Source organism: Camellia sinensis, chromosome 15, assembly GCF_055761805.1.
Source record: "Camellia sinensis isolate YWXY chromosome 15, ASM5576180v1, whole genome shotgun sequence".
In the NCBI taxonomy this organism is placed as follows: domain Eukaryota; kingdom Viridiplantae; phylum Streptophyta; class Magnoliopsida; order Ericales; family Theaceae; genus Camellia; species Camellia sinensis.
Genome location: NC_138975.1, coordinates 75,719,714 through 75,739,244, shown reverse-complemented (window position 1 = coordinate 75,739,244; position 19,531 = coordinate 75,719,714). Strand labels below are relative to the sequence as shown.

The window sequence follows — 19,531 nt, the reverse complement described above, 5'->3', positions numbered from 1 at the left end:
CCCTTAACTCTGATTGCATCGGCTTTGTTCTCAGGTAGTGTGTCATTTCTAAGGTAGTCAACATATGGCTATCTCCATTCTTCACTGCTTAAGAAATAAGCTTCCTCTTCTTTAGGATGCGACTGACATTTTGCACATTGCCTCTGTAACTCAGTAATTTCCTTTTCTATCTCTAGCCAGTAATACTCTTGCCTTTGTATCTAGCAGTATAGACTGATATTTCCATCTCTACAGGACTTAACATGGATCTACTTAAGTTTGTAAGCTACTTCTTGTCTACTGATGCACCTTGCTAACAGGTTGTTGGGACCATGGAAGTATAACTCTCCTCTGACGAGCAAGAATGATGCAAGTTCTGCTGATCTGATTGTTCCTTGGTTTGTTTTCAGTTGTTGGATTATATCAGTTTTCCACTCCTTAGCACCTTGCTCTATATGTTTTTTGGCTAACACTACTGGTGTTTGCTTTTCTTGATGACAATAGTTATACTATCATCTGGTATATCACCTTTGTCCCTAGTGTAGCCAAGGCGTTGGGGAAACAGTTGTGTGTTCAAGGGGTATGCTAAATTTGGACATCATCAAACTGAGTGAGCAACTTTTGAATGATGAATGGGGCCAAAAGAGGTTCCTTCAAGGCAAAATCACCAAGTGTTTGCTTGACAACTAACTTGGAGTCGCCCTAAATTTTCAACTTGCAAAGGCCTTTCTTTTGGGCAGCAATGAAACCCAGTATCAACGCCTCATATTCAGCTTCATTGTTTGAACATTCAAAGTCAAGCTTATATGATAAATGGAACTTCTCCCCCTCTTGACTAGTGAGTATTATGCCAGCTCCACCTTTCCCAGCCTTAGAGGCTTTATCAAATTTTAAGTCCCCAAAAGTCTCAACTGTAGTTGCTGAGACATAGACCTCACTAGGTAGGTACCTCTGCAGGTTCATGTTCACCAGATAGGAATTATGCTAGCAAGTCTGCAAGTGCTTGGCTCTTAATAGCCATGAGGGTAATGCAAGCGATGCCATATTCTGCTAGATCTAAGAGCCATCTTGCCATTCTTCCGGTCAGAGCGGGTTTGCATAGTAAGTAGCGGACCGGATCACTCCTAGTCACAACTTGGATCGGGTGTGCCAAAAAATAATGGCGTAACTTCTGCGCTGTGAAGATTAAGGCCAAACAACACCTCTTAATTAGGGTATACTGTGATTCGGCACCATTGATTTTGCGACTGTTATAATAGACTGGTTCTCAACGCCATCTATGCCTTGGACAAGTAGAGCCCCAATAAACCGAGGTGTAGAGGTAAGGTACAGTAGCAGAGGCTTTTCAGGTTGTGGGGCGATCATTGTAAGTAGTGAGGTAAGTGTTTTTTTTACTATATCAAATGTCTGTTGATGTTCTTCTAGCCATTCAAACTTGTGATTCCCTTTCAGCAGTGTCCCAAAGAAAAAGGTTATCTCAGCAAGGGCTGGAATGAACCTCTCGAGGCATGACACTTTGCCTAGGAATTTCTTCAAGGCTTTTTGAGAGTGTGGCGGTGGCATCTCCATGATAAACTTGATTTTATCCCCCTCTATCTCAACACCAAGTTGGTGTACCAAGAAACCAAGGAATTTTCCTGTGATAACTCTGAAGGCACACTTGAGGGGGTTTATCTTTAGACAGAATTTGCGACAACGCTGAAAAACTTTTTCCAAGTTGCAAAGGTACCGATTTGCTTCGGTAGACTTTACCACCAGATCATCTACATACACTCCTATTTCGTGATGTAACATATCATGGAATACTATAGTCATAGCTCGTTGATAGGTTGCCCCGACATTTTTCAAACCAAAGGGCATCACTGGATAGAAACAATTTCCCAAGGGCGTTCTAAAAGCTGCCTTTTCTGCATCTTCTGGTGCCATTTTTATCTGGTTATAACCATTGAACCCGTTCATGAAAGAGAACATTTGATGACTTGCGGTAGAATTGACAAGTGTGTCGACATGGGGTAATGGAAATTTATCTTTCAGGTAGGTCTTGTTCAGGATGCGAAAGTCTACACAGACCCTGATCTGGCCATTTTTCTTCTTTACAGACACAATATTTGCTAGCCAAGTCGGGTACTGTATAGGCTCAATGAACTTGGCCCTCTGCAACTTTTCTACCTTTTCCATAATCTTTGTTTCAAGATCGGGGTGGTATTTTTGGGCAAGTTGCTTTATTGGTTTAGAGTTAGGAAAAGTGTCAAGGTGATGAGTGACAAAAGATGTGTCCAGGCCAGGCATCTCGTCATATGTCCAAGCGAAGACATCACTATACCGCTTCAGTAGTGTTATCAATTCTACCTTAGCTACTGGAGCCATTGCATCGCTGATGAACATAGGTTTGCTTTGCCCTGGCAAGTCGCTGAGGTTTACCTCAGCAAGCACTTCCTGCTGCAGTTTGGGCTTGTCTTGCATGCACTCAAGAGCAGGTTCAGGAGTCTCCACAAACCCTTCTTAGGACTCGTTGCCATCATACTTGTTGGTCTCGGGGCCATCCTCCCAAGGTATGAAGTTTGGCCCCCAAGATCGTCATAGGTAGTAAACTATCTTGACACCCTTATGCACTTTAACAATATTTGGTGAGGGACTTGTGGACTTGTTGCTCCTCTTTTGCCCACTACTTTCTGGAGCAGCCTCTGTATCTCGAATGTCTCCCCACTTTGGCAACTTTACCCCTGTAACTTTTCCAGTCCTTGGGGTTTCATCTGCTGACAACTTAGTAAAGAAGACTGCATTGAAATAGTGGGCCTCCTCTACCCCAAATGGCTTTTTAGATGCATTTATGGTCACTGTTCGCCTTCCCAACTTTGCCTTTGGTGATAACTTGACAAGATAGCCCCATATCGGTGCATCTAAGCTCTGCCAAGTATCGTGTGGTAATTTGTGTCTGCTTCGATCACATGGAACTTAGTTGAGGAGCGGATCTCGCCAACTGCTAAGTCCACTACAACATGACCCTTAGTAACTTTTTTTCTCACCACCAAAGCTCGTTACAGTAATGGGTTGGCAGATCATCCTAGACTCTAAGATTCCAGTTTTCGTAAAGGTGATGGTAGTGATGATGTTTATGGATGCCCCACCATCAAGGAAAGCGCGTTTGAATTCTACATCATGAATGTAAGCTATGACAAAAAGAGAACGATTATAGGGGAATGGGTATACTCTGCCTGCTTCTGAAAAGGTAATGGGCCCATAGCCTTCCTGGATATGCCGAGGCACATATTCCTTAACCTCAGCAACTTTAGTATGATGTACTTCAGAAATGTTGATGAGGGCCATTGTTGCTTCTAACCTGGTGGCTTGGCTCAGCCCCAGCTGGTCAAAGAAAGTACGAAACTTAACAGAGTTTTGTAAGGCCTGAGCATGAGTATCCTCTGCGAGTTTGGCCTCTGCAGGTACTGTCTCAGGGAGTTGGCCAGTTGCGATTTCTTCTAACTCATCATATTAGGATGCCATGTGCACTTGATCACGCACAAGCCTAAGATAACCAATCATATGTACATTCTTCCCTTCCTCCTTGTGATTGGGATAGGGGTCTTTTCCCACGTCACAATTACTAGTATTTTTGAACTTCAGCTCATTCACAGCAACTTTCTTCTTAAAGATACTTTTCAAAATCCAACAGTCCCTAGTAGGATGCCTAGTGGCTCTGTGATAGACACAATAATCTGGGCTTTCTTTATTTTTCTTGGTTGGGGGAACATCTATTGGAGATAAAATAAGTTCACCATCAGCTACCCAATCTTTAACCAAGGCTTTAACATTCTTGAGACTACAAGGATATGGGTTTCTGTCCTCATAACTTTTCCTCTTCCGAGAGGACAACACCTCCCTACGAGTTTCTCCCTCTTGCGAGGTTACCACAGTAACTCTACTACTGCTGGAGTAGAGGTGACTGTCATAGGTTTGTGCAAAGGACCAGTGGTACTGAGGTTCCTAGCTGCCTCAATGAAGGCCGAAAAGCTAGGCAGATTATGGTTCACTAAGAAACTTTTGTAGTCGCGTATGGCACCCTCCACACATATGCTGACTAAGTGTGCCTTATCCACTGGTTCATGACAGTCAATGGCCTTATCTTGGAACCTCTTGACACAGTCCAGTATATCTTCACCTTCTTTTTGGATGTCTCGCCCAAGTGTGAGGGTTGCAACTTTCTCTTGGACTTGGAAGAACTTTGTGTGGAACTTGTTCACTATCTCCTCCTAACTCTTGATCGAGTTGGGAGCCAAGTTCACATACCAACTGTAAGCTCTTTCAGTAAGTGATTTGGAGAACTCTAGAAGGTATAGAGGGTGGTCACCACCATAGACACCAAGAGTCTCAATAAACCTCACCACATTTTCTTTGGCATTGCCTTGCTTCCCATCAAACTTCATAAACGTGGGCACTGTATACCCAGGTGGATACGACATGGCCAGTATCTCATGAGAGTACAGAGGCTTCACATCTGGATTGGGGAGAGATGGCAGTTGCTTCTTGCTACGCTCTTGCTCAAGCATAGCTTATATGCCGGCTAGAGTAACAGAGTGAGTGGGCTGGAATGGGACAGTTTGCCCCTGGGTAGCTGAACCTACAGTTGTACTGTTTACCTAAGGTACCGTCGGAGGCACCTGGATCGAAGCTTGATTCTCAGAGAACAGATTAGGCACCAAACTTGGGATTGCTACAAGTGGAGGCAATTGCGCTAGGGCTGGCCTGGACACCATGGCCATGATAGTTTCGGTGAGAGTTTGTAAAGCTATCAAGATCTCCCTCTGCGTGTCCTAAAGTGACTAGACTGCTTCAACTAAAACACTGTGGTCATGGTCCTCAACATATGTTGCTTTGCTATTAGAAGAACCTTGTTGTCGGTCCTGATGCTGAACTTCATCTTCTACCATTTTTTGCAGTGAAGTATGTAAGCCACTGCGCGTATAAACCATCAACAAAGCAGCCTCCCCAGTAAAGTCACCAGAAATGTAGGGAGGGGTTTGGTGTGAGTAGTGATTAGAGAGGCAAAACTATGCTAATGGTCTAATAATTGTGGGGTGGCTAGAGGATGAGTAGCTAGGTGAGGGTGAAGCACGTAGCTCAAGAAGAAATGTATGGCAATGCACAAAATGGGCAGCATCTCCCCCAAATCCCTAATTAATTACCTCTCTTGGGCTGGGAAATGGGTCCTATTTATAGGCTTTTCCTTGGTACCAAGAGGACACCAACTGGCCAAATAGAGAGAAGACATGTGTCCTAGAAGATCACATGGAATATTCTACCTTGTGCTACCAGGCTAGAAGTGACACGCATCCCTCTGCATATACTGTGTACTATCTGTTTGGCACAACTACATCAGCAAGTGCATTTGCGACAGGAGTGTTTGCCACTGCAACTTGCCTTCTCAGCGTGAACCTTACAAACGCCTCAACGAGTGCACTTGCGGCGGGAGTGTTTGTTGCTGCAACTTGCCTTCTTAGCGTGAACTTTGACAAGTGCATTTGCGGTGGTAAAACCTTGCCACTGCACTTACCTTCTCAGCTTAGTTTGGCCAATACATGCATTCTTAGGACTTCTTAGCCTGCTATCAGCCATGTTTTGTGTTCTCCTTAGCGAAACCTCTACCCTTAGCCACCTAAACATAAACTCCCCAACTTCCTAGGATAAAGGCCACAACCAAGCCTGCTACCAGCCATGCTATGCGTTAGTACCAAGCCCAAGGGGGGCTTCCTTAAGTCCTATCTGTGCGACTAAGGCAGGTCCATGACCTTGGTAATGGAAAGGGAGTCCCTTACACTTAGGCTACCCTACTCCCATTTTCATAGGGTTGCCGCGGTATACTGGTTTACCTTTGGGCCTGTTATCAGCTCCAACCAGTGAGATATGGGATCTGCTATCAGTCCTAGGCTTGCTATCAGCCTTTACTTTTGGAGGCAAAACTTTCCCCAAAGGCTGCTGTCACCTTGGTAGGGTGCCTCCCTTGCAAGTTAGTTGCGGCAACAATCGTAGTTACAGTGGCTATAGTTGCTGAGGTAGCCATTTCCCATTGCAAGTTCAGATAGCACTCGCTACAACAAAGTGCTTCAGCAACTTGACTACTACAAGTGTTGCCTCTACAACTTTAGATTGCCTCTACAACTTCACTTAGACATTTTCCTTCGTGGAGTTTGTCCGGCTCTTTGGCAGGTCAGACTTGCTTTGGTCCACTTCCCTTGGGCTTTAGCCCATGCTCCTTTATACATTCTCGGTCGCCTAAAAAAGACGACCTCGGCACTTAGGACCATGCTTAAACCCTCTACAGGGTTAAATATGTAAGCATGTAAAATTTCACTAAATTATAAATTGTCATGTACTACAAAGACCTATAAAATATTACACAATTATTGACAAATCAAATATTATCATATTATCAATTAGTTTAAAAAACAATATTACATAGTAATGAAATCAAATATTTTCACATATTAAAATGATTTAGATCATATTAAGGTGATCAAAGTAATAAAATTATGATAAACTATTAAAGTAATATTTTGATATAATTATCTCTAAGCATTCGTTTGATTTGAGTGATTTGGAGAGAAAATAAAAGAAATTGAGAGAAATGGAATTCAATTTCTTGTTTGGATTACTAAATATGAGAGAAATGGTATAAAATGAGAAGAAATTGAGAGAAATACATTTATCTCATAACTCTTATTTTTAATCTATCAAAAAATCTATAACCTATATATAAAAGAACGAAAGCCAACACCTCTTTTTGAATCTAATGATGGTTAGAATTATTAGAAATGCTTATGGGTCTCGTTTATTTCAAGAGATGGAGGAGGGATTAGGATTGAGATGGAGGTAGGACACACTAATGTTGTGTTTGTTTTGGGAGATAGAGAAGGGATTAAGATGGAGGTCCAGATTAGGTTGGGCCTTGGAAGGGGGATTGAGATGGAGAAGGTGGTGATGGTATTATAAAAATAGTTCGCCGGACTTTTTTTTAATTTTTTTTTAATTTTTTACATGTTGGACATTTTTTTTTGAACATTAATGTTTAATTTTTTGTATTTTTTGTTAAGTAAAAAATCATTGTTTTATTTTTTTCTAGAAATTTTTTGTTTTTTACATATTGAGCAATTTTTTTGAGCATTAATGTGTAATGTTTTTGTATTTTTTTATTTGTTTTATCATTTTATATAAAAATAATTTAACAATCCTTATATTAATAACTATCATCAAAACAAACACAATTTTACTTAATCCCCTTACTATAAATCTCATCCATTCTACCTCTGAAAACAAATGAGGCCATAGAGTGTTCACAATATTACCTTTAGCCCAAGTAATTCACTTATGTATCCTTTAAAACTCTTCTTCCTAATTTTTTTTCTACATGTGTTTCTAATGTGTAGACAAGAATTCTATTCCTTTCTCACCGCCTTCAACAATAAACTAGAAGAAGAGGTGAGGGTGAAGAAAGTCCCCCTTTATACTGTCGTCGTTTTGATTCTTATCTCCGCATTAGTGTCTTCAAGATTGTTCGACTTTCTTTTTATCGACAACCTGTTTGGGAAGCCCAATCGAATTCAATACCAATATCAATTTGCAATTAGATGAAGGGCAAGAACAGAATCAATTCACTCTTTGCCAAAGGGTAAGAACATATTTATCACAGTTGAATTCAAAACCAAAATCAATTCACTTTTCAACAATTCAAATGACAAGTCTCATATGTTGCACGACGTTGATTTCAAGAGAGAGGAGTTGAACTTGTGTTTGAGTTACGGTAAATTGATCTGTCCTGTATGGTATTTATCTCTTTAATATTTTCAAATTTTTATTTTCCATTATTTGATTTGTTTTGTTTGATTTTCGTTATTCTTCAGTGTTGTCTTACAATTTATTGTATAATATTTTAATGTATGATTGTTCAATTTTATATATAAATTTATGAAAAGTTTGTTGAAAATACAAGTTTAATTTGAAAACTAATTAGTAATTATTGTGAATATACATCGAAGTCACGAGAAAGTCCATCGTTTTTCACCTCATGAATCAAATGGTTAGTTTCCTCTCTCCCTCTCTCCTTCTCTCCCTCTCTCTTTCTCTGCATACGTATAGCTTGTAATTGTGTTGTAGGTATGGGAAAAAGGTGAAGGGCTCGGGAAAGCGAAACAAGTGATCAAAGGATATGTCATGATTAAAAACAAATAGGACACTATAGGTTTTTTTTGTTTTTTTTTATTTTGCTCTTTTTTGGTTTGTTTTTATTTAATCATCAAATTTATGCCCTATTTTTTTGCCTAGAACATAAAGATTTTTTTTTTAATTTTTTAATTTCAGTCGTCTTCTGAATCAAGGAGTTAATAAGATTAAACTTGTTGCGGGATGAGTTTTTCATTTCTTAAATAAGAAGAGTTCATGACATATAGAGCAGCTTGACAGTTCAATAGGTACTAAGACACAATTTTTCAAAATTACAACAGGTATTAGATGAGCCCAAAAACAATTGGGCATTCAATACATCACAATTTGACAGCATCCTTAAGAGATTGAAAGTAGTAATTGTCACATTTATCCTTCGAATTAGATTTAATAAGCTTTAAAAAAATTGTTCTTGCCTTTTTCTGTGTTTGACTTTATTTTTGTAGCAAGCATGAGAAATCAAGGATGAAGGTATTGCATTTAATATCATTATATATTTTGATGAGGATCATCTTTGTATGCATATTGCCTACATCAACACTAGATCGGTTTTGAGTTTTTATTTTTATTTTTTATTTGTTTTTATAAATTAATTTATTTGTTTATTTTCGTTTCTTGCTTTAATAATCACTAGCATATTCCTCTGTACATCTTGGAGGAATACTTGTGAGTTACTAACCTTAGTAATGTAGGTCCCCGTGTTTGTTTGTATAGAGTTGATTGAAACAAGTATTGTGAGGTAGTTATTTGGTTGTGCCTCAATTTTAAGTGGTAAATTTATTATTTGGGTTAGACGTTATTATTTGAAACTCATGCCACAATTTATGATATTTGATCAGCATGCAACAGAAAATAAAAAAATATTTTTACAAAAACAAGGGAGATGTTAATGCCTTAAAGATAACTTTTCATACTCGAATAAGAAATGTGGCAAATTGATCCATTTCCATTTTGGTTGATATAATTTCTAATAAATTCTCATTCCCTTTTGGTTTCCTTTAGGAAGTTTATAGTTTTGATTGTTATATAACTTCATAGAAATGTTTAAAGATAAAATTGATGTCTCTTTATTTATTGTATCTGTCGTTAGTGTGTTTTTGTTAACATTGTACAGTGTACCTGTCATGACCCAAACCCGCCCCTATAGATTAAGGTCAAAACTGGCCAGTAATCATGAGATTACCTACGACCTCAAACAAGATTAAACGTATCATAATAAACAAGGGGCCAAAGCAGAAGCAGACTTTAAAAACTTTGTCCAATGAGTTGTGCTTGCATGGCATATCAAAAACATTTCCCATATGCTTGATAATAACTCACACCATGTATAATAGTTAATATCTTATACACCTAGGATCATTCAAACATATAGTCAGCTATACCAAAAGCTTATACACATAAATGGTCTATCATGACCAATGGATATAGCAAAAGAAAATACAAAAGGTCATAAACAAAGCCTCTTGCGTAAGGCACCTGGGCTGACTCCACAAAACTCGAGTTCCTTTCTCAACTCCACTAAGATTGGGGTTGAATGTCCCTTTGCTCACCTACATACCTAAAAATAAGAGTGAGCTAACGCCTAGTGAATAATACTAAAGTAAAAGGGTTATATGAATAAGATTCATGCTAAGTACGTCGAACTCGTGAGTTTCAAATACAAACGGCCTTAGGCCCATTCTGTGACTTTATTGTATATGTCAAACGGCCTCAGGCTCATTTTGATCCTTGTCAATCATATCAAATGTTTCAAACGGCCTCGGGCCCATTATTTATCAAACGGTCTCGAGCCCAATTCAAACATTTTAGACGTATCATGTATCAAACAGCTTTGGGCCCATTATTTTCCATATTTATATTTATGTGCATTTCATATTCGTGATCAAGATAAACTTTTTATTCAAACGGCCTTTGGCCCATTATATTCATATTGAAACGGCCTTTGTTCCATCAAAATATTCAAACGTGTCAAACAGTCTCAGGCCCAATTCAAACATATCAAACATATCAAATAGCCTCAGGCCCAATTCATACATATCAAACGGCATTGGGCCCAAATTAATAGAGCCTTATACAAAATTAGGCATATTGGATACTCACTCATAATCCAAATCAACAAATCCAAGAAGCTTGTACAAAAATAGCATTTGGAAGATAACATACTTGAAAATATCTTTACTAAGATATTACTCACAGTGTTCCATCGATGGATTTCCCCTTGCGGTTGACCCTACACATTTCATAACACCTTAGGTCATAAACAATTTAATCTGTTGCTGACTTGTTTATTTTTCTTAGGCTTCTTTCTTATTCTTTAATTCATTTATAATGCATAATGCATGCCTAAGAGTGCTTAGAAATGGGAAAGAATGGAAAACATAATATGAAATAGCTTTTCAAATTTTTTTGAAACAGGGCACTCTGCTTGAACGCAACTTTGGTCACTCGAGCGGCCTGTAAAACTCTTTAAAAGTACTAGTTGCATGATTTTTATGCTCGAGTGAGATTTTTGTCGCTCGAGCAATGAGTCTTACAAAACAGGGTTCGCTCGAGCACAAGTTTTGCCGCTTGAGCTACCGTGCAATTCTCTGTAAAACTTTTAGGAGCTTGATTTTACGCTCGAGCGAGACTTTCTTCGCTCAAGCGGATAGGCTGAATTTTGGAATTACCAGAATTGTGTTTGAAGCTCAAAATACATTCCAAAGGTCCAATTTCAAGCATGATTCACCCAAATATGCAAGAATATTTTCAATTACAATTATTTGAAGTTAATTTTGGCCCTCAGTTCAAAATTCCATTAATTCAACAACTTTCAAACTGTAAACTTTATATATACATTCTATGTTTTGTATCTTGCATAGACAAGCTCCAAGGCTTGAAATAAAGCTTCAACACATGAAAATTCTTACATGCATGTATCAAACAACCCTCAATATTACATGATCAACATACTACACATCCAAGTATGCAAATTTATGGCCAATTTTTGCATGCATACATCTAGTGGTCTCAAATTGACTAAGCTTAATTCATGTATTTGTAGACACCCCATTTTTGACCATCCTCAAGACTTGGACGTCATCGTTTGAACACTCGATGATCACCCATGTTTGTGTTCGTCTTGAGTTCTCGGAGGTTTCGGCTACGCGCCTTGCCTCAAGACCTCTCGACTTGTTTGTTTTGTGTTTGGTTTTGCACTAAACACTTGTTGTTTTGCTCCTGAGGGTAGGAAGTGGCTTGTTAGCCATCCCTTGAACGCACCGGCCATGGCATGAAGCCACCGGCCTTGCTTTCTTTCTACCGACCAAATGTTTGGTCGGTCGACACTGGTATCTAGTCGATTGGCCATTTATTTGGCCGATTGTCTCTTTTTTTGGCCAGTACCCCCTTTTGGCCTTTTTTAGGTATTGTGCATGCCAGCTGTGCCAGCTAGAGTGCACAGACTTGTCCTCCATATGTGTATGGAGAAATTTGCACCCTTTGCAGCCTTTTGGTCTAGCTTCTTGAGGAAGCTTGGACCTTTGTCTTAGTTTCCTCAAGAAGCTTGGACCCCTATCTCAGCTTCCTCAGGAAGCCTTGACCCCTTTTGTTTAGCTTCTCTTGGAAGCTTAGGCCTTTGCCTAGTCTATATAAGAGAGCCTTCCCTCTCCTTTGAAGAGGTTCAACAAAATCAGACTCATACATCTGATATATGATATATATCACTCTCTCTATATATATTTCCCTCTCTCTCTATATTTTTGTGTTAGAGGGCCTAAAAGTGTGATTTGTTCTTAGTTTTGCACTAAGACACCTAGTGTTACACCTCGCCTTGGTTATTGAGGTGTTGAGAGGTTGTTCTTGAAGCTTTTAAGTTGGTTTTGATCAGAAAAAGGGGGCTGGGGTTTTGGTTCTTCAAGTGTTCTTCAAAGGTGAGCATTATTGCTTTGTATTCCCCATTCTTACACTAGCTTTTAACCTACTTTGCATGCTGTTTTGAGCTTTGTGTATAACATATAAAAGTTCTTTTTTTTTTTTTGTGTTTAAGATACTTCATTAAGGTCACTTTGGTGTTGAGGGTCGTCCATCCCCTCTTAGGCCTTGTTTGGCCCCTTTTGCACCTTCTTTGTTGAGCTTTGGAACCTTTTGTGTATTGGCCCTCTCACCACTGAAATCTAGTGGATTTTCAGTGGTGGTGAAGGGGTCTTGAAGTCTTGTATAGGGGAGGGACACCCCTCTCCCTTTGTGTCTCATTTGTTCATTTTTTTGGCTCATAAGGGTAGCATACATGCTTAGCTCTACTTAGCTCCATTTCAGAGGTTTTTGGGTGTTATTTGGTCACATTATACCTCTGTTTTTGGTCGAATTGATGGTCCATTACATGCATCAAACACTTGTCTAGTAACCCCCTTTATTGTCATAACATGTGCCATGCATTTGCCCCTCCATGCTTGCATGTTCTAGCTTGACTTCATGAAGCTTTTGGTCATATTTCATCATGCTTGAGGTCTGTTGGGTACTGATTTGATCATGTTTGCCATGTTTGGTATAGCCACCATGCATTTTGGCTTGTGAACCTTGAGGCCATGTTTGTTTGGGCGGACTGGATTGGATTGGATTAGCATTCCTAGGACTATTAGTCCTAGGACTATGAATCATTTGGATTGTGTATCCTATCCTATGTTTGGATTGAGTTAGGATTATAAGGAAGGATTAATAAAATATTATCCAATCCGATGTTTGTTTAAGGAGATTTGAATGGATAGGACATGACAAGATGTGGGACATCCAATATATTGACCATGATACCCCTATAAAATTTAACCCATTTTTTTAATAGAAAAAATAAAAAATAATTATAAAATTTATATATACATAAGCAACCATTTTAAAAAATACACTACTATTTTAATCATCTAATCATTCATTGTTCAAATTCAAAAAAGTATTTATTTGAACAAAATTTAACCCCCACTTATTTTTTAATAGAAAAAATCAAAAATCAATCAACTATAAAATTCATATATACACAAGTAATCATTAAAAAATATGCCCTGTTATTTTAATCATTCAACCATTCACTGCCCAAATTCAAAAAAGCATTTATTTAAACAAAATTTAACTCTTTTTTTTCGAACAAAAAAATATCAAAAATCATTCAACTATGAAATTGTAGAAATATAAATCTACCATTCATTATTTCAAAATAAGCATTCCAAGTAGCATATTGCAACATGAAGTAGCAAAATATGAGTAGTTCAACAAAAAAAAGTAGCAAAAAGTCAAGTCCTTATTACATGCATTAGAGTAATAAAAAAAACTAAGTACGTAGAAGGACATAAAAGAGCCACGAGTCTATCATGGAGCACTCCTACGTAGCAACCTCATCACCCACCTTAGTTTGTCATCATGTGTCAAGCTGAAGAACATGTCGAGCTTTTGAGCACTTTGTGATATGATCTCACAAGCATCTAGCCTTTCATCAAGAGCAATTGGCAACTTAATGAGTTCATCATTCAAATTTGCCCATTTAGATGCGAGATCATGTTCATAACCCATTCTTCGACCAATGAAATCCAAATTTTCATTGGTGGCAGAAAATACCTCACCCAACTTGTTAGCAATCATAGACAACCCTTCCACTACATCATCATTGCCTCTAGGCCTCTTCTTGTTGTCATTCTTTTTTGTAGAACTTTCAGGTGGTCGTTGACTTGATGAGCTGGAGCAATTTATTCCCTCGCCGATATGACTACTAATACCCATATGTTCAAGAAATGTGTCATCATCTGCAAGACTATTGAACAACAATTCTTCCTCAGCATTTATAGCATCAACTGCATCAGCAGGCCCTTCAGCAAACTCCCCCGTAGCTCGATCCTTACCAAATATGTGGATCCATGAGTCGAAATACGGAAAACTTTTGTTTCGTAGATTTTTCGCATCGCTCTTCCTCTACAATAACTAATTTCAATTAATATCTCCAACTTAAGATTAAAGAAAAATGAATTAAAAAATTAATAACTTATACAAAGTAACTTAAAAGAAAGTATTTTACCCGAACATATGCTTCCCAGACACTATCACTCTCAACATCAATTCTTTTTTCGGTGTCATTCCATCCAAAACCACTAGTACCAAGCATTCCTGCTACACAGTTGTAGTGCTTCTTCCATATCTTTACCTTTGATTCGATGTGGGGAGTGCCGCGAAGGTTTGTCCCGGGTAGCATCTCCAACAATTTCTCTTCTAATTTCATAAGGTAGCCGGCCTTGAAGGCATTGTCCTGTTTCATTCCATTGTTGACAATGTGCATCAAGGCATTAATAAGACATTGCTCTTCTCGTGGGCTCCACAATCGCCTTGGTTTTGACGGATCAACTTTCTCTTTTACTTTTTTACGAGAACTAGACACTTCACTATCCATGCCTAGCAAAGAAGAACAAAGAAAAGTGTGCATGTTAGTCTCCATTATATGATTATCAACCTGTTAATGTTCCAAAACAAGTCAATACATAAATGGATTTAATAATCAAAAAATTTCATACCCATACATGCATGTAACAAATCCATGAGACAAAAATATCGTCACTTAAAAAATATGCAATCACCAACAAAAACCATACAATTTTTGCAAAACATGGTTCAACATCCACAAGCTAATACAAGTTCCAAGTACAAATCAAATGAAACTACATCATACTTGTAACAAGTACTTTTACAAATATTGAAACTATCATTTTCATGCCTCCCTACTAGCCAACCAATTGTTATATAGTTGCATTGCAAGTGTATCCTGCCACCCAGTCCACTCATTAGATGTCTCAACGGTGTCAACAAAATCATCTCCCAATTGAGGTTGATCTTCTATGTCATTATTTAGCCTCTCTTCTAATGGGTCAACCGGCATCTCTCGACGAATGAGGTTGTGTAACAAACAACATGCTGTGATGATACGGTTTTGAGTTCTAATGGGGTAGTATGATGCACAACGAAGTATTGCCCATCTTATTTTCAACAAACCAAAACACCTTTATATGACATTTCGAGCTGATGCATGTTTCATATTAAAAAATTCTTGATAACTAGTTGGAGTGGCCCCTGCTCGCCAAACAGACAAATGGTATCGTTGGCCTCGATAAGGTGCTAGGAATCCTTGTCCATTTGTATACCCGGCATCTACTAGGTAGTAATACCTTGTATGAGATGTTATATATTGGATCAGTGCATGCTTGTGTTATAGGATTTGGTGTCCTAAGTAAGTGGCCTTGAAGGCGCAACACAGCTTTTAGGACATCATTGAAATGTCGACTTACAGTCTCTCCGGACCTAAAGAAATTGAACTTAAGTTTTCGTACTTTCAAGTCATGTGCCAAGACGTAGAGGAACAAGGCCATCTTCTCTTCTAAGGTAACATGCTTTGAATGCCCCAACCCACCTATTGTACGAATCATATGGCATAACGTCATAAAACAACGCCTATCCATACGAAGTTGTTCAATGCATGTAATGTCGCTTTCTCTCACTAGCCGATTAATGTGGTCCATTTGTTCTTGCAATCGATTGGGCCCTCGAATAACGGTACGAGGATACTTATGAATGTACCTCTTCAAGACAATTTCAATGGCAATATATGCTACAACGCATAAGGTGTACAATTCTTGCATTACAACTTGCAACACTACGTATAGCTCAAGCTCCTCATTACTCTCATTTCCAAAACCATCGAAATTGTACTCCATCTATGCAAATAGTGATGCACATCAATATATTAGAGTACAAAAAAACTTCATAATTCCAAAAAAAAAATTAACAAAACAAAAAAAAATAATAATAATGTAGAACATATGAGCATAATAATCTCTATAAATATATTCTTAAATTGGGATTCATTAGTAACTCAATTCATTAGTAATATAATAAGCCTAGTTTTTCCCTTTTGATTGTCCTTGTGTTCATTATTGCATTTCACCGCAGTGATCCTAAAACAATGGTTATGATTACTTGTTAGCATAGACATACAACCATAAATATCAAATAAGTTTGACAAAGTTCTTCACAACCAATTTAGTGATGTTGCCAACAGGATGTTACTAAACAAAATTGACAACACCAAAGTTAAACTTCTTGTTCAAAAGTGTGTCTATCCAACAATTAATCCAATTCACATTTAAGAAACCAAAAATGCTACCATATGCAAAGTTCTCCAATTACCAATTGACATTACTCAAGTTAGCCTAAATTGAGCACCAACATTTTTCAGAGCTTGTCATGAGGGAGAGGTTCTTTCCACACACACATATATGTATGAGAAGTTGAGTACACCAACATAAATGTGTTTAAATTTGCAGTTACAGAGATTTACAGGCTTATTTGAATTAGACAGTTATAGGATTTGACAATTACAAAAAGGGTAGTTTAAGAATAAAAAAAATTAGTGACATCCACACCAACATCCTAGTTGGCTTTATATAATAGTATAGATATATGAAAATTTTTAAGTGTACACAATTTGATTATAGAATTAGATATGACTCTCTCAGATAAGGTGGGATCGATTAAAATGTGTGATTTCTACCTCATGTGAGAAGGTTATGTCTAATTATGTGAATAAATTTTGTGCACATAAAACAATTGTCTATATATACATATGTTTTGGAGAAACATAAGGGTTCTGTTAATGATGATAAGTAACCTCTTACCATTTCCCTGTGCCCTTTGAATTTTTGGAGACTTATTTATGAGGCAGACTGAGGAAATTCTAGATAAAGTTAAAGAGGCCATGTGAATGTATACATTTTAAAGGCCCTGTTTCCATATCTCTCTGTCACTCTGTCTGTGTGTCTGTTAGAAGAGAAGCTCTAAACGTGGTTTATTAATTGCCTCAACTTCACACGACAACAAATGTGCTTAGATAACCTACTATTTCAAACCCAATCTATAAGCTATTAATGTCCAAATACAGTACTATATACTAGGATATGTTATGCATATACTTCTCATTTTATTAGACCATAATGAGCTCATTACTCACACCTGAGGCCAACTAATTATATACGTCCTTTTGTGTTATTTCTCTATATCTGAGGATTGATATGCCATTAAATGACAAAAAATTTCAAGACCCATATAACTCATTTAATATATAGTTGCCTGCAATTTTCATTATTGAGTTGTTAATAAAGAAATAATATTCACACTCTTTTTACTCTCTGATGTTCTTTTTTTTTTTTGGTTATTTTATTTCCAACAGAAAGAAAGTCAGAATATTATTTCTCTGATAATAAAAGATAATTATATATATAGTTTTTCCCAAGAAGTGTATAAATGCCATCAACACTACATTCTATCTACATTTAAATTATATATATAGTCAGAATATTATTTCTCTGTTGATCAAATGATTTAGTTACTGCAGAGACAATTTAAATTAATGAGGGAGAAGAAAAAATAATGATTGAACTACAAAACAGAAACAACAGACATGGCTATACGAAAATAATGAAGGTAAAAATATATTCTTACTAACTCAATTCATTAGTAATATAATAATCAATAACACTATCAAATTAATTCTAAGGAGGGAAGTGTTGCTGATTTTCTTTCAAGAAGCAATTTGGCTGGATGGTTTGGTTTAATAGAATTGCAACTAGTGATATGTTTTAAAGGAGAAATATAAGAGTAAATCAAATTGTTTTGTTTTGTGAAACAGAAAGTGAAGCAGATAATTATTCAACGGAGGGCGAAGCAGACATGGCTATACGAACAGCTTCTAAGTCCAGACTGGTTTTTACATCAATATATTTCTTTTTGCTAATTTAAAAAAAATAAAATAAATCCAAGTCCAATTAATTTGTATCGATAAAAAGAAAACAGAAAAATAGAAGAAGCTAAGTCCAGTTTTAAATCCATTCAAATCAATAAAAATTCCTACCCTATCTATCTATCTATCTATCTTCAAATTCAATTTGATCTATATATTTGACTCTTTGCTAATTTAAAATCACAAGTGATTTTGTCATGAAAATGAAAAGGCTATCAGCAATTTCCATGTATGAACACAGAGGATTTAACATTTCAAACCCCAAGAACACTCAGCACTGATGACAGTTACCAACGTATTATAGCATTCAACTTTGTCATCCAATAGCAAGCAACATAGTCCAAACTTTGCCTAATCTGAGATTTCAATATGAACTCACAATCAACAATATGAACTCACAATCAACAAATCTGAGATTTCAACAAATCTGAGATTTCAATGTGAGTGAAAAACTCATAACCCTAGATATGGATCTATGAAGATAAAGAGAGAGAAAGAGCAATAACTATAACAACACCAATGTAAAACAAAGATTCATAGCAAATCAAACCATGTAATAGCACCTTAATTCAAACCGAACATCAACGGGAAAAAAAATAAAAAATTACTCACTGAAATTTGTTGAGATCAACGAATCAACAAATGGTGGATCCAAATCGATGAACAGTTACTCTAGATTTGTAAATGGTGGCTCCAAATCGGTGATCAGTGGCTCAAGCTCGGCGATGAACTTTGAAGACTCTCATCCCATCACAGCAATGTCGAAGAAGTGAAGGTTGCGATGTCGAAGAAGTGAAGTTTGTAGAATAACATAATCAACAAATATGATATATATTGAGGGTTAATTTGGTCATTTGAAGAGTTAATCCAGACTTTGGCTAATCTTCCAATTTATATCCCACCTCTCTTTGTGGGATTGAATAATCCATCAAATGTGGGACATCATATCCGAAAGGATTGTTAATTCGTACTTCAATTTTTTAACCAAACATCGGATTAATAATTTTCTTGGACTATTAATCCAATCCTAAGCCCATATCCATCCAAACAAACATGACCTGAGTGTGTGAGTCATTAGCATGCTTTAGTTGGTTTGTTCCAGTGGTTTGGAATCATTTTCCATGCTATTTCAGTCCATAATCCATGCTTGTATGCTTGCATTCATCATCTTTTCCATGCTGTGAAGAGATGCTCTTTTGTGGCTTAAAATGAGTCATTGTGTATGTCTATGTGTTTGAGGCTTTGGGCTGCCATATCAGTGGGTTTTGGGGCTCCTTTTTGCATGTTAAAACTTTGTTTTGCATTGATTTGTCCATGCCATATGTGGTTGGGGTGGTTATAGTAGAGTGCCCTCTTTGTGGCCTTAAAATCCCCTTTGTTTTGCATCAATTTCCTAGCATGTTTTAACCATGATCTATGCATGCTTTAGTCTTGTTTTGGAGTACCTTAGGACTGTTTTAAGTCATTTTGGTTCATTGGGGTTTGGTTGACATAGCTATGGTTTGGACCCCTTTGTTGGCTTCAAGTTTTGGTCAT

The 19,531-nt window shown here is 37.4% G+C and overlaps 1 protein-coding gene across 3 annotated transcripts; it reads right to left on the bottom strand.

Moving 5' to 3' along the window:
• Positions 1–13,371: 13,371 nt before the first annotated feature.
• LOC114296856 (uncharacterized) lies at positions 13,372–19,038 on the bottom strand. 3 transcript variants are annotated; one of them, XM_082909182.1, is made up of 3 exons: positions 18,608–19,038; positions 14,231–14,601; positions 13,372–14,127 (listed from the first exon to the last, which is right to left on the bottom strand). In XM_082909182.1, exons 2-3 carry the CDS (start codon positions 14,597–14,599, stop codon positions 13,531–13,533), a joined length of 966 nt encoding a protein of 321 aa, XP_082765308.1. In that variant the 5' UTR covers positions 14,600–14,601; positions 18,608–19,038; the 3' UTR covers positions 13,372–13,530. The 3 variants fall into 3 exon arrangements, 2 of the variants coding, with proteins under 2 accessions (XP_082765308.1, XP_082765307.1); XM_082909181.1 differs by lacking the exon at positions 18,608–19,038 and having other exon boundaries at positions 14,231–15,350; XR_014356745.1 differs by lacking the exons at positions 13,372–14,127; positions 14,231–14,601 and adding an exon at positions 15,395–15,914.
• Positions 19,039–19,531: the final 493 nt, after the last annotated feature.